Here is a 16,032-nt window from a genome sequence, read left to right as displayed (position 1 = left end):
ACTTTTCATTCTCCTACTTTGAACCTGCAGGACCGCCTGTCCCTATGGCACCAGACCTACTGCCTCTCCTTTCTTTTACAGGACCGCCCCGTTCAGCCAGGGCCTACTGCCTTTCTCTACTATACATGGTATAGACATAACATTCCTTTCAATTAGAGAACATGGAGCCGGCTCTACTTGGCTCCTATTAGGACTCACTCACTAACCCCTACGGGTTCACTTTCTGTCCTTAGTAACACATTATTAACTTTCTATGGGGACTCAGGGTTTACCTTCTATCCTAACTTTCTATCAGCATTATCAAAACATTTTCTATCGAACATTAAGCCTTCTCATTATCTTTCTTCCTTTCTTGCATGCTGGACACCCCATCTATCTCTACGGGCCCACTGCATCCTTCTTCTATCTTTCACCTTTCACTTCTCAGAGTACGTTATCAGTATTTCTTTACATCTAACTAGTTAAAACACATACAACTTTTCTCATTCCAACATTATCATGGCATTACTGTTCTTACAACAGTATCTCTTGTAAGTACGCTGTTGGACATCCCCTTTAAAAGAGGATCAAGTCTTTCTGAGGTAGCTCGTCTTCTCAGCCTACCAGTCTTTGTTCAGCAAAGGTTCCAGAACGGTATCTTCGCAAAGAGTCTTTAAATAAAACCAGTAGGAAGCGCCTTTAATAAGGTGCTAACTATATACAAAAAGTTTGTATCATGCACGGTCCATGATTGCGGCAGTTCTTGATAACAGGAAACAAAAAGTGGAAAAACAAACCAACAATTGGGATCCCGGGTCAACAAAGGGATCCATAAGAATTAACCCTGGACGGGTTTAGCAGCAGTAAAAGCAGAAAAACAAACAGTTAAACTATGTACATATAAGAAAACAGTCAAATCTTACTGTGGTGAATCAGAAGATGGTCTCATCTCTGGCCTCACCAGGCCGACAGATCGCATCGGTGGGCCAGGAAGCGGTTCCGGTCCCAGCAACGATAAGACCCCTCGCCGGGAGGCCCTTCTCACGGGTAGGCGCACACGTCCCTCCGGGGCACGGCGAGGTCGGGCCTCTCGAGGTTCCGCGGGGCCGGGCTCTGCAGCTTTGTCCACAGGAGCATCATCTTCCGGTGCTCCGGCAGCAGCCTGGAGGGCGATGCACCGCTGGACGCCTCGGGCGACCCAGCCCGTCTCGCCAGCGTCCCTCCTCCACCTCGTGTAGGTCACGGCATCACCTGGCTCCAGACCACGAGCGAACCTCCCGCTGCAGGGCTCCACCTCCTCCCGGTCCACGCGGACTTGTAGTGGCTCCCCGATCTCCTGGATTACTCCTCTTCCATACTGGGGGTTAAAGGCCACCACTACACCCCAATGTGACGGCGGGACCTCTGGAGCACTAATTAAATCGATCTGTTCTGCAGGCTGGGGCCGGCTCCGCCACGTTGCCATCAGACACCGTAGATGTTCGGCGTCCGGCATGATCTTCAGGCCCGGCGTCTGTAGCGTACCTTCAGCCGCGGCCAGGTGGGAAGGAGCAGGGGACACTGGGGACAAGCGGATCTCCGTTGGTTGGCCCAGCCGAGTAAGCACGCGGGCATCATCCTCCAGTCGGCGTGCTAGCTGTCGGGCCTCGGCTGCAGCCGCACACTCCTCAGACAACGGCAAGGGGGGTCGGCCCATCGGTGGCTCCGCAAGGGTCAGACCCCGCAGCGCTGGCGTTTCTGGGGCTGTGTCGGGTGGCGCAGCTTCAAGCCGGGTCGGGTCAGCCCCACGCGGTGCTCCTGGTGTCGCCATCTTGGCCTCTTCTCTAGTGTCCTCTTCCCGCGGTCTCTTTCGTGGGCGGCTCCGTCTCCATGGTCTCCACCCTCCAAACAGGATCAGGAGGCGGACCTCAGCTGTTGACGGACACGTCCGCAGGACACAGAAATACTTAGACTGGGCAGCCATTATCTTTCGCGCTCTCCAGCTTGTCTACGCCCCCTTCACGCCCCTCTTCTCTTCCTGCGCTCTCCTCAGCGCTACAATGGCGGCGGATTTTGGCGGCAAATGGCACAACACACAGTCCTCTTAATAAAGTACAGTCCAAGCACAACAGATCACAGTCTCTAGGCACACATGACCTGATTCTTCAGGCTTAAGTAGATCCTGTTCGTGACGCCAAGTTTGGAGCGCCCCCACACCGCCGCAGGGCCTAGGGGCACCCGGAGCCGGGCCTCTGAGTCTCAGTCCTGGGGTTGTCACGGTGGCTAGACCCGGTCCGTGGCCCTGTCTGTCAGTGGGGGGGACGTCCGGTGCAATAAGTCGTGTTGATGGTGCAGTAACGGTGGTGTAGCGGTGCAGTTGTGGGGTGCAGGTCGCGGTAAATAACGAGGACACCAGGTTGCAGTCTCTTTACCTCTTTACTGGAGATCTCTCAGTCCGCAGTCCAGAATACGGTTCACCAAGCTGCGCAAGTCCGGCCGGTCCAATGGCACCTCCAGAGTTCACTTCACAGCTGGAAATCAGTGCCCTCCTTCTTAGCGCTATGTGTTGTAGTCCTTCCCTGCTGTGCTCACGGAAAGTACCCCACAACTGTTGTGTCTGTTTCTTAAGTTCCCTCACAACACGATTCACTGATGTTCTTCTCGTATTCCATCCCTCCCTGTTATTCAGGTTGGAACGGCACCCGTTTGTCAGGTAGGCCTGGAGTTCTTCCGGGACCCTAGAGACGCCCCTCTCCCGCAATTGCCCCCCAAGACTTCATAGGTGATATGTGGTAGACAGCCCGCCTTAAACTGACTGCCCTGCCGCTGTTTGGAGTATGGCTTGAAGCTGTATGCTATTCCACTCCCTCGGCGTTCCGGCCACCGGTAATGCGCCTCAGTAGGATGTTGCTCCGGTCCTACAGCATGACCCCTACTGGTATTCTCCTTTTTGCTTGATCTCGTTTCTCACTCAGCACAATCTATCTCGCTTCTAGTCCTTTCTTGGGCACCGCCGCTATGCTGAGCAGGCACGGTCCCGTTACGTTCTTTCTAATGCCAAGCCTCTGTCAGGATCCCACCCCTGACAGAGACCCTACTGTCTCTTCCTCCACAACACCCTCTGCCACAAGGTGTTGCTTCGTTCAATCCAGTCAGCCTTCTCCTCTAACTTCCTGCCTGACCCCCAGTTTACCCACTATGGTGGGGAGTGGCCTAATGAATAGAACCCTTAGCTCCCCCCGGAGGCCCTGCTGTGAAACATATTGGTGTCTGTGATACCTGGTCAGATGAACTCCTTCAGTGCCATCGAACGCACCATGGCTCCCCATAGTGGCGGATCCACAGTACTGCAACGACCAGGACTCTGGGGCGCTGCACATGCAGAAGTGGAGCATATAGTTTTATTACACTTTTCTGCGTACTGTTGTACTCCTGATTTAGGCTTGCAAACTCTGATGTAAAACTCAGTCCAAATAGTGCTAGTGTGACCTCAGCCTTAATCTCAATGTTTATATTCCACAGGAGTTATCGTTTTGTAAATGTTTGGTATTAATTTTTTTTTAATCTTTTTTCACAGCACTTGGAGCTCCACTGTTGGCCCAGGTTCTGGAGCGGTCCTTCATCAGTCAGCCACGGACCCGTCCCAGCCATCCTCCAGCGCTGCAGCAAGTGGGCCTGCCACACTAACTGGAGACCAGGAAGTTGGTCCATCAGGTGATCCCCTTCCCCAGTCCTCTGCCTCTGCCCAATTTTTTTTGGGCTCCTCCCGGCAGCGGCAGAGGGCCGCGGACAGGTCACTCATGCCCAAGTATTTGCACTTGAGCTCGGTCTTCCACGAGGGACTGAAGGCGATGGGTGACCGACTGGATACTGCCATTAGTCATATGAGTACACGTATCCAGGAGGTTACCACAGCCCTTGCCCAAGTGAAAGCCGACCTCCAGAGGCCAGCACATCATTTTTTTAATCAAGTAGAACAGGGCATGTCGGAACACCTTAGTCCCGATCTCCAGATTAGTGTTATGCAGGCCTGCAATGCTGCTTACGTGCAGGCTATGCAGCAGAGTTGGTATTTTCAGCAGACAGTGGGGGCATTTCCACCTGTGCCCACACTGTCCCGCTTTACCTCAATGCCGACCTCTGCTGCATACCACTGCACGGCCACCTCCATTCCAAGCACTGCCGGACACCACTATAGCACCATGCCGAGTGCAGTAGGACAGCCCACCGCCACCACCATGACAACCGCTGCTCCTGCTTGGAACTCCTCCACTGCCACCACCATGCTGCAACCACAGGATCCTGGCCTGGCGTTCCCCGCCACCACAAGAATGCCGCTGCCGGACCCTGCCCTGGCGTTCCCCGCCACCACAAGAATGCCGCTGCCGGACCCTGCCCTGGCGTTCCCCGCCACCACAACAACGCCGCTGCCGGACCCTGGCATTCCCCGCCACCACACTACAACAATGCCACTGCCGGACCCTGCCCTGGCGTTCCTCGCCACAACAACGCCGCTGCCGGACCCTGGCGTTCCCCGCCACCACAGTACAATAATGCCGCTGACGGACCCTGCCCTGGCGTTACCCGCCAACACAACAACAATGCCGCTGCAAAGGCACACAGACCATGACAGGTCGGCCACCATGGCCAGGCCGATACCAATGAGCCCAACGAGGCTCCCAGGACAGCTGCGCCGACCCAAGAAAGGGAAAGGCAAAACAAAAAAGACAACAATAGCTATCCCTCCCCCCTCACCTCCCAATGTGTCTGTAATGTCTGGTTTGTCTCACCCTTCCAGTGTGTCTCAGCCCTCTCATGTGTCTAGCCCAATCCCCAAATTTCCTGACCCTAGTAGTTTTATAGCGCCTTCTCCTGCCACCCCTATGTCGGCGACAGTAAGCCAGACCTCACAACTCGACACCCCACAATTTCGTCACTCAACCCCAAGCAGGCGCAGTTAATTTTTTTTTTTTTTTGTGCTTCAAAAAATAAACCTGTATTTTACCCCTATAAGGTTTGGTTAATTGTGTATTTCGCCGCCGGCAACACACACCGTGTGCCAATAACAAAAAATGCATCGAACACTTTTTTGGGGGCCACCTCCAACCTCCAGTACTTAGTTAGCAGAACACTGAAGCTTTGTGTGTGTTTGGTTTAGAGATATGAGGTTGACCCAAAAAATAACACTTGCATTTTCTCCAAAACCCCTTCTTTCTGTTTACTCTGTGACTTTTTGTCACACACAGAAGACAAAATGGTGGTAATACACAGCACAACTATACTCAACAGGTTGTGTCTTCACAAAATCATTATTTATGACACCTGACCTGCTGATTTGAGAAATGCCGTGTATTATCTCCATTTTATCTTCTTTGTACATTAAATATATTTCACACAAATTGAAGGGACGATGTAGGTCATACAAGGCATATCTATACTCAGCAGGACAAGTGTCAGAAAAAATGAATTCAGGAACCATTTATTTGTGCATCATGAATTCATTATTTCTGACACCTGACTTGATGACTATAGATCTGTTGCGTAGGCTGCCGTCACACCCTCAGTATTTGCTCAGTATTTTACATCACTATTTGTAAGCCAAAACTATGTGAGGAAAAGTTCAATAAACACATATGCACCACTTCAGCATTTAACAACCACTTCTGGTTTTGGCTTACAAATACTGATGTTAAGTACTGAACAAATACTGCGAATGCGACGACACCAAACAGCCATCGTCTCTACAGTCTGCGGCAAATAGCTACTGGTGAACCGAGACAGGACGCAATGACGTCAACAACCTAAGCCCAAAAACCCAAAGTGTTTGGTAAAGGAAATAGATAGGAGACATGGTGCAGAAAATAAAACACAATTATTTTATTAGAAAAAACATCATTAACATTTAAAACATAACTTTACAGAGCCGAAGCCAACGGGACATTTTACACCATATTGTCCTGCCATGACACACGTCCAATGTCAGAATCAAAAAAGGCAGCAAATTGGTCACGCATGTGGCCTACTTCAACTGTTGACCGCAGCGGGTGATGACGGTAATCAGGCAAAGGGTTTGCAACAGGTTCATCAAGTTCGATGGTGGGTCGCTCCTTAGCCAGAATGAAATTGTGGAGAACCACACAGGCTTTTACCACCTCATCCACTGTCTCCATTTTTAGATTTATGGCAGTTGCTAGAATGCGCCATTTGGACACCATAATCCCAAAGGCACACTCTACTGTTCTGCGGGTCCTGGTTAGTCTGTAGTTATAGATCCGTTTTGTGCGGTTCAAGTCCCGACTTGAATAGGGCTTCAGGAGATTTTCACTCATCTGAAAGGCCTCATCCCCAACCACTACAAATGGCATCGGTGGGCCTTGAGTGTTGGGGAGAGGTCTTGGCTGTGGAAAATTAAAATTTTTGCCATAAACACGTCGGCCCATATCCGAGTTTTTAAAAGTCTGTGAATCGTTGCTACGGCCAAAAGCACCAATGTCCACGGCAATGAAGCGACAGTCCGCATCGGCTATTGCCATGAGAACTACTGAAAAATATTTCTTGTAGTTGAAGAACTGTGATCCCGTTCTGGCTGGTTTGATAATCCGGATGTGCTTCCCATCCACCGCACCCAAACAGTTGGGGAAATCACACACAGTCCAAAAATGTATCAGCAATTTCCATCCACATGTCCTCGTTGGGTATGGGTATAAATTCTTCGCGGAGAACGTTCCACAAAGCCCGGCAGGTGTCAAAAACTATTCCGGACAATGTGGAAATTCCAAGGCGGTACTGGAAATGGAGGGATGACAAGCTCTCTCCAGTTGCAAGAAATCTGTAATAAAGAAAAAATAATTTACAAAAATGCAAAGAATACATGTCAGACCAGCAATAATTATGACTAGCATTTGTTTAGAATTATTACGTACCTTAAGGTAACCAGGAGACGTTCCTCAGGTGGAATCGCTCTACGGAGCTGTGTGTCTTGTCTCCGGATGGCTCCTTGGACACGAGCAAGCAAATCCCGGAAAGAGTCTTGTGACATCCTGGTATATTCCGGGAATTTTTCCGGGTTCTCATTGAGCTCGACATACAGGGTGTGATATGCACCATGGCTCTCCCTCAGTTCTATAATTGGGTGTTGCCAAAACCGCCTACGCCGTGTCCTTCTCTGTCTTTCACGGATTCGGTGTTGCTCCCAAGCAAAGCACACGCAAGAAAAATCTTGATGCTTAGATCCAGGTTGAAGTAAAAGCTATCCATGTGAAGATCCATCATGTCACAGGATACAGGAGCAAAATCTGAAGATTTCAGCAGTCCTAGGGTCTATATATAGATATCCCATAATACACGCCCTCTGTAGTCCCATTGGCTGTTTCTGGTAATCTAGATTTTTCTCCTGTAAATTTTTTCAACATGCGCACAAAAAACGCAAACGCATGAAAAACGCATAAAAAAGCAGGTAAACGCAGCGTTTTAAAGCCGCATGCGTTAACCGCATGCGCTTTAGAACCGCTGCGTTTACACGCGTTTTCCTGCGTTTTTCTTGTTCTTGCGTTTGCGGATTAAACGCAGATTAAACCGCAAATGTGAAAGTAGCCTAACCTGGTAAAAAGAACTCTATTGCCTCCAAGCGTGACATTACCCTGCCTGAGGGAAAGGCAACATCACTGTAGCAACCTACCTGGGGTGCTACAGCAGCAGTGGAGGTGCAGGAAGACATGGTTCAGACTTCACTGAGCTCCCCATTCCACTTTGGTGGCCATTCTGGACACAGAGGAATTGGAGACATCACTTGAAAATGGATGCAGCAGGGATCAAAAGCACGGCACCAAGTATGAAGTCTACGCATTAGTTATCTATAGGCAAATTTTTTAGCTGGCATGAAGGATTGCTTTAATTAGACCACACAACTTTCTAATGCACTTTATGCTCTATCCAATTGTTTTCACTTGTTTATTTTGTGGCAGCTACAGTAAAACGATGGGTGGATCCGAAGCTGAGAAGTATTGTGTTCCACTGGCACAATCCCATAGTCATTAATATCATGAGCTGAAAAGGAGACGCCGCTTTTCCTGAATCTTGAAAAATAAAAATCACCACGTGGTAGTGCCTGAATAACAGCTTACTGGAATCCCCTGACTCCCGTCACAAGCTGGCCTCAGTTTTTGGCATCTGTTCCGCCGCTTCCCTGTCCCCATCTCCTTCTAGTGAGGGAGGTATTATTAGAACTGCTGTATCACAGTGTGGGATTCAGACTTCAGAGCAGGGCACATGGCTGCATGGTCTATATATAACCAGATACTTAAGGCCAAGGTAATACCTCACTCCAGAAAATGTTCCAGTGGCTCCAACATTACTTGTATCAAGCATATCAATTCAACAATAAAACACTACAGGAGAGCAGTTCAAGGAAATAATGTGTTGTAATTGCTGACAGACAAATACTCAATATGTAGTAAAAGTTCTTCAGGGGCTACGTTCATACTGGGTTTGTTGAGTCGTTCATAAACTATGAGTATTTTGATCGGAAGCCGGTTCAGGAAATGTTTCTTTTTTTGGGATGTGTGCACACAGATTTTTTGGAGGAGTCTTTTGGAATGGGTCCATTCCAAGTAAAATACATGAAAAATATCTCGAAAAAATCTTAAATGATTCTTTCTATTGAAAAACAACTTTGCTGTTAAAAGGGAATCTTCAGTAGGATCAAACCTTCTAAGCCAGCTACATGGGCATGTAAGTCATAGAAAGATAAATAAAATGATACCTTGATATCTGCAATCTGATTTCTTATTCCAGACAAATCCACGTTATTCTTAATATGTAAACTAGCTGTTAAGATCTATGAGTCGGACATAGATCTCCCTGAGAATCTGCCTCCAGAGCTTACTTTTTAGTGTGAGACATGTAATAACACAGAACTGAACTTTGTCTCCTTACAAACACATTGGCTGTAGCTCTCACAACTCTGCTGTAGTGTAGCACTGTGTCTGTCATCTGGAAGCTGAGATTAACCTGCAGATGTGTCAGGTATAATCACACGCAGAGTTCTACGGTGAGAACAGAGCGTGGCCATCACATATCACACTGGTAACGCCCCCTCTCATTTATAATAATCTCTGGAGGCAGATTCTCAGGGAGATCTATGTCCAGCCCATAGATCTTGACAGCTCAATTACATATTAAGAAAAATGTGGATTTCGCTGAAATAAAACATTTGATCGCAGATATCAAGGTATCATTTTTTCAGCTTCCTATGATCTGTGTCTATATAGACAGAATGTTGATATAACACTAAAAAAGACATTTCAGAAAAAAAACAATGTTTCCAGAAATGTGTTCCCGTTTAAAAACTCAGTGGGTTGACTGATTTGAAAAAGAGGTTGTGTGCACAATACCCTATGGCTGAGGTCGTTGTTCACACTGTATTGTGATTGACAGGCAGCGGTCAGCTTCTGAGTGCAAGCCACCTGAAGAATGAGCACGTCGCCTCATTTAACTGCGGTTTCTAATCACTGAAACAGTTAAAAGAAGTGACATGGGACGGAACATGTGCACAGAAATATCATTTTGCCGTTGCTGTGCATTATGTTACTTTGATGGGGCGCTTTTGCACATACCCTAAGGGTGCCTTTACAATGAGTCGTTTAAGGCCGGTTTCACATGTCAGTGTCTCCAGTACGTGAGGTGACAGTTTCCTCACGTACCGGAGACACTGACACACGTAGACCCATTAAAATCAATGCATCTGAGCAGATGTCATTGATTTTTTGCGGACCGCGTCTCCGTGTGCCAAACACGGAGACATGTCAGTGTTCGTGGGAGCGCACGTATTACACGGACCCATTAAAGTCAATGGGTCCGTGTAAAACACGGACCGCACACGGACGTTCTCCGTCTGCAGTCCGTTTGCGTGCAGGAGACAGCGCTACAGTAAGCGCTGCCCCCCCACATGGTGCTGAAGCCGGAATTCATATCTTCTCTCCAGCAGCGTTTGCTGCAGAGAAGATATGAATAATAGTGTTTAAAAGACAGATCTATGTGTCCGCCGCCCCCCCACCCCCTGTGCGCCCCCCCCCCGCTGTCCTGAAAATACTCACCCGCTCCCTCGTTGGCTGTAGCTTCTTCCTGGTCTGGCCGCGGCTTCTCTACTGTATGCGGTCACGTGGGGCCGCCGATTACACTCATGAATATGTGGCTCCACCTCCAATAGGGGTGGAGCCGCCTATTCATGAGTGTAAATGAGCGGCCCCACGTGACCGCATACACTAGAAGCCGCGGCCAGACCAGGAAGTCCAGCGCCCCAGAGTCCTGGTCGTTGCAGTACTGTGGCTCCGCCGCTAAGGAGAGCTATGGTACGTCTGATGGCACTGAAGGAGTTCATCTGACCAGGTATCACAGACACCAATACATTTCACAGCCGGGCCTCCAGGGGGAGCTAAGGGTTCTATTCATTAGGCCACTTCTCACATACTGGTAAAACTGGGGGTCAGGCAGGAAGTTAGGGAGAAAGCTGACTGGGTTGGAACCAGGCAACACCTTGTGGCAGAGGGTGTTGTGGGGGAAGATTCGGTAGGGCCCCTGTCGGGGGTGGGATCCTGACAGAGGCCTAGCAACTGGAGAGAACGTAACAGGACCGTGCCTGCTCAGTATAGCGGCGGTGCCCAAGGAAGGATTAGAAGCGAGATAGATTGTGCTGAGTGAGAAACGAGATCAAAGCAACAAGGAGAATACCAGTAGGAGTCGTGCTGCAAGACCGAGGCAACATTCTACTGAGGCGCACAACCGGCGGCCGGAACGCCGAGGAAGTATTCATAAATCTAGCTTCAAGCAATACTTTAAACCAACGGCAGGACAGTCAGTCATAGGCGGGCTGTCTCACCTAAAACACCTACGAAGACATAGGGGCAACTAGTGGAGAGGGGCGACTCTAGGGTCCCGGAAGAGCTCCGAGCCTACCCGTCATACGGGTGCCGTCCTAACCGTAACATCAGGGAGGGACGGAAGATTAGCAGAACATCATCTAATCGAGTTGTGAGGGAACTTAAGAAACAGACACAACAGTTGTGGGGACTTTCCGTAAGCACAGCAGGGAAGGACCACAACACATAGCGCTAGCAGGAAGGCACACATTTCCACCTGCAAAGAGAACTCTGGAGGTGCCATTGGACCGGCCGGACTTGCGCAGCCTGGTGAACCCTATCCCGGACTGAGGACCCAGAGACCTTCAGTAAAGAGGTAAAGAGACTGCAACCTGGTGTCCTCGTTATTTATTGCGACCGGCACTTCACAACTTCACCATCATTCACCACTCTTTTACCGGACGTCCCCCTGACAGGCAAGGCCACGGACCGGGCTTAGCCGCCGTGACAACCCCCCCAGAACAGAGACTCTGAGGCCCGGTGCCGGGTACCCCTCGGCCCTGCGGCAGTGGGGGCGCTACAGAAGCAGCGAGGGAGGCGGGTAAGTATTTTCTGACCAGCGGGGGGGGGGCGCACAGGGGGTGGGAGGGCGGCGGACACATAGATCTTTATTTTAAACACTATTATTCATATCTTCTCTGCAGCAAACGCTGCTGGAGAGAAGATATGAATCGCAGCTTCAGCACCAGATGCTGGTACGTGTGGTACCCAGCACGGTGCGTGTGGTACCCAGTGGGCACACGGGCGGCACACGTGTGCCGCAAGTGTGACACACTGATGTACACAAGAAACGTAGGGGCACACGGACACGGATAATTCCGGTACCGATTGTTTCCGGTACCGGAATTATCTGGACGTGTGGGACAGCCCTAACTAAGTTTCTGGAATATAAACTGAGCAGAAACTAGAAGTTTTAGAGGAGTATAGAGGGATTTTTTATAGGGTTTTTCAGTGTCTCCACTTCAAATACTCACTGTCAACAAATCCTTTGGAAAATAAAATAAAATAAAATAATAATAATTTATAATAATAAAAATAATAATAACAATAAAATTGATTCCCCCCAAAATAGGATTCAAATGGAGCCTTCAACGAAGCCTATGGCTTCATTGGGGCTAAGGCGTTCATGGATGCCCTGTGTAAATGCAGTGTGAACAGGGCTTAAATCTAACTATTGCTCATTGACAGGTATGACCTAAATAAAAAAAAAAAATGAGATGTGAAAATAAAATCTTAAAAATAAGCATATTGGTTTCTCCAAAAGGAGAAAATAAAGACACATAAAGAAAAAAATAATTAAAATGTTAGAATTGCGAGTTCTGGGCAATCTTGTCTCATCAAAAATATGAGTATATGCTTATGAGGTTCGTGTAGTCATGCTGTGGCATAAATGGGGGTATGCAACACTTCAATTGTGCCTCAGTCATAAAGAATGCACAGATGGGCTAGCACAGACATTTCACAGGTGAATTCCAAAAATGTCACCAACATAATGGATCTACCAGCTGTCAGATGTATAAAATACAGACTATTACCAAAGGAACAAGTGGAAATGTGTAACATCTAACATGATCATTAAAACAAAAATGAAGCCTGAAATGTTGCTGAATATCTCTTACCATGATTGTAGTGTCATCTGACGCACTGGCAATGACATTGTCGTTGTGAGGGCACCAGTCTATATCCAGTACTGGTGCTGTATGCCCGCTGACTGAGGGATGATTCTTATCCACACGTCCTGTCTAAACCAAAAATGAAACATAAAACAGGTCATATTTATGTTTGTAGAATCTGTATGTATCTATATCTGTATTTATGTATGGAGACAATTCACCGTAAGGGCTCATTCAGACGTCAGTGATTTTTCTCAAATGCAAAAATACAGTCCAAGTTTCATTAGTGTTCCTGATCCAATTTTCATCAGACTTTTTTCAGTTTTATCAGCTTTTCTCAGATGAAAAAAAAAAATAACTAATGGGGGTTTCTCAAGCTTCTCCAGTCAAGCAGTCAGTGAATGGCAACCAAGTTTGGTGAGATTTTATCACAGACTTGCATTGTCAAGTTTGAAAGATCGGACATGTCTCTGTGATTTTGTGTGGACCACTCGGACTGCAAAAATACACGGACATATGAAAAGTTCCATAGACTATAATGGGTACGAGTTCTATCCGTGAATGCTGCAGGTGTGGGTGCGGCCGCGTGTGTTCTCCTATTTGTCTCCTTTCTTCTTGCACTAATACACTCGCTTTCTGAACTTCTGGGTGTATTAGTGTAGCCAACAGCATCAGAAGAAAGAAGAAGGAGGCGAACGCGCCCAGCCACTTCATATGCACATGGCCACACACACACAGGCAGCATTAAGACAGTGCTTGCCCTGGGAAGCGAGCACTGTCAATCAGAAGCAGGGGATGGACCCCAATATGGGCCTTGTAAATAGGTTCCAAGCAAGCAGGGAGAACAGAGACCAGTCACCCTACCCTAAAAGTGACATTGGTTGCGGGGGTGGAGCTGGTCTCTGCATTTCCTGCTTTCTGGGTTATCTCCTTACAATGCACTGACAGTGCGCTCCTTTGTCGGCTTGTCACTTCTCATCAGAGCTGATGAGGGAGCGCACTGTCACTGCCTTAAAAAAAAATTCCATAGTGTCTAGATCCTACTGAGCATACATCAGAATTGACAACCGACGCATGCTCAGTACAGCAGGGACTAGCCCAGCCCCTGAAACTGATAATGCTTTATTTGAGGGTGGGAACAGAGGCTGTAACAGTGATCACAGCCTCTGCCCTTTCATTAAGTCTTATTTCAGTACCCCCAGCATGCACTGGTGATTATCAAACAAAGCTTCATCAAATGGGAAGTTGGTAAAAAAAAAATAAAGCAGTTAGAGAGAAGGGGGACATATTAGGGAATTTTTAATCATAGTATATTAGAACAAAGATCACTTTATTACATTAAATAGATAGAGGTTTAGGATTATATCGGTGTTAGTTTCCGACCACCCCTTTAAGTGTGAGTCCAAACACCACAAGTGCACAGGAACAACCAAACCTAGATACATAACCAAGGTATTCATCAAGAGAAAGCAAAGGTAAACCACCTGTATGTATCTCATACAAAGCAAGCACAGTAAATATTTACATCTGTTAGAAGGGAAAAAATAAAATCCGTGCATGACAAACAAGGATGTCTGACATTAACACATATAGAAACATTAACCCAAGAACCAAGTATATTGATTTGAAGTTCCAATTCCTGAGGGATTGTCATGGATAACGCAGGGGAGATTACGCTAATCCCACCGCTGTCAACAGTTTGTCATTGAAACTCAACTCAGCAGCCTCCAATCAGGACAATTACGCCACTGACTGACCAGTGATGGGCGAGGCCGTGGTTGCTTCCACTACTAGGCCATTTATTGGAGAACTCACAATGAGCATACAACTCCGATTCCAATGCATGAAATACCTATATATTCCTCCGTATGGTCACTGCCAAGTCCACAATAACAAAATGAACTACTAGCTGCCGCCACCAATTGTTTATACCGGCCGATTGGACATCTGTTACAAGTAGAATATGGCTTCAGTGGTTTAGTTTACAGAGCAAAAAGAACAAAGCTATTACATTTTAGATATTTATTCTGTAAAGCAGTGCTTTTAAAAAAATATGCAAAGATGATACAAAATGGGATCAAAACAATAAGGTATATACAGTTACATAGGATAAAAGGGATAACAAAAGAAAATTACTAAAGATGATGTCACAAAAATGGCTCAGATCTTAGCGGAGGGAAGTACCCCTTAGGAAAACAGACAGACCCCACAGCAACCTGTCACTGTATTATTGCTAATGTTCATGTTTCATGTGACCAACAGGAAGTAGGAGTCTCAAATTAGGCCTAGTAACCACTGTGCAAATTGCTGAAGTATACAATAGGGGGTGACTTATTGTTACACACCTATCGCAGGTTTGGACTCTGCACCATCTGCCCCAATCTGTTGACCTTTCTCATGCGCCACATCGGGCTTTGCAGATGACCTGGTGTGCTTCCATGTGATGAACTACCTTGGCCTATTTAAAGGCTTATAAGACATACACCTGGGCCTTGGTATTGAATCTGAGACTAGACTTGCAGTTTTGTGAGGGCGGCAATCTGTCTGCGGGCTGCAGGTCGTCTCCTGTAGACCAGCAGCTTCTAGTGCCTCTTCCTACTTGTCTACCAGCTTCTTGTTACTCCAAAGTTCTGTCAGCTACCTGTCTCCTGGTCTTCTGGACCTCTTCTTTGTGTCCGCCTGTGGTTTTCAGGATGTCTTCTTGGCTGTGTGTGGCTTCCTTGGTTGCAGATTTACCTGTTACTCTGGAGTGTTATCTGCCGCCTGCCTATGGTGTCCTGCTTACCTGCAGATTCAATGTCCTCTGTCTGCCTGTCGTTTGCTGCACTTTGCCTGCGGTTTCCCGACATCCTCTGTCTTCCTGCGGTTTCTTACACTCCACCTGCCTGCCTGTGGTTTCCTGATGTCCTCTACCTGCCTGCAGTTTCCTGTACTTCACATGACTGCTTGTGGTTTCCAGACATCCTTCCCTTGCCTGAGGTCCTCCTGCACTCCACCTGCCTGCCTGCAGTTTCCTGACATTCTCCATCTACCTGTGATTTCTTGCACTCCATATAGCCTGGGAAGCTTCGTGGATATTGGCCCATAATAATAACACCAGCCCCCAGCTGTCTGCTTTCCCTCAGCTGGTTAGTAAAAATAAGGGGGTCCCCACATTTATTATTAGTTAAATGCAAGTACACAAAAATACACAGGCAAATCACTGATTACATATCTCACTGACAACTTCCTATTTTTTTTTCTGACCACCAACAGATATTTTTAACATATTTATGTAGTTTTTGAGGAGACATTTTTAAGCAACACATATGTAAATGAGCTGTCAAGATCTAGGGACCGTACATAGATCTCCCTGAGAAACTGTCTCTAGAGATTATTAGAAATGAGAGGGGGCATTACCAGTGTGATGTGTGATGGCTGCTCTCTGCTCTCTCTGCAGAGCGGTGTGTGATTATACCTGACACATCTGCAGGTTCCTCTCAGCTTCTAGATGACAGGCAAACAAAATTTCAATAAAGCAGAGTTGAGAGAGCTGCAGTAAATGT

General features: G+C 47.5%; 1 protein-coding gene across 2 annotated transcripts in view; it reads right to left on the bottom strand.

The window, feature by feature from the left end:
- The window catches only part of CORO6 (coronin 6), a 178,075-nt gene that overhangs the window by 80,327 nt on the left and 81,716 nt on the right, over positions 1 to 16,032 (bottom strand). For both annotated transcript variants that reach the window (XM_077294293.1, XM_077294294.1), the window contains exon 3: positions 12,494 to 12,616. In XM_077294293.1, the coding sequence (XP_077150408.1) occupies positions 12,494 to 12,616 (123 nt within the window). The remainder of the gene's footprint in view (positions 1 to 12,493; positions 12,617 to 16,032) is intronic.

Source organism: Ranitomeya variabilis, chromosome 3 (assembly GCF_051348905.1).
Source record: "Ranitomeya variabilis isolate aRanVar5 chromosome 3, aRanVar5.hap1, whole genome shotgun sequence".
NCBI lineage: Eukaryota > Metazoa > Chordata > Amphibia > Anura > Dendrobatidae > Ranitomeya > Ranitomeya variabilis.
The sequence above is the reverse complement of the archived record's forward strand: the minus strand, read 5'-3'. Positions and strand labels throughout refer to the sequence as shown.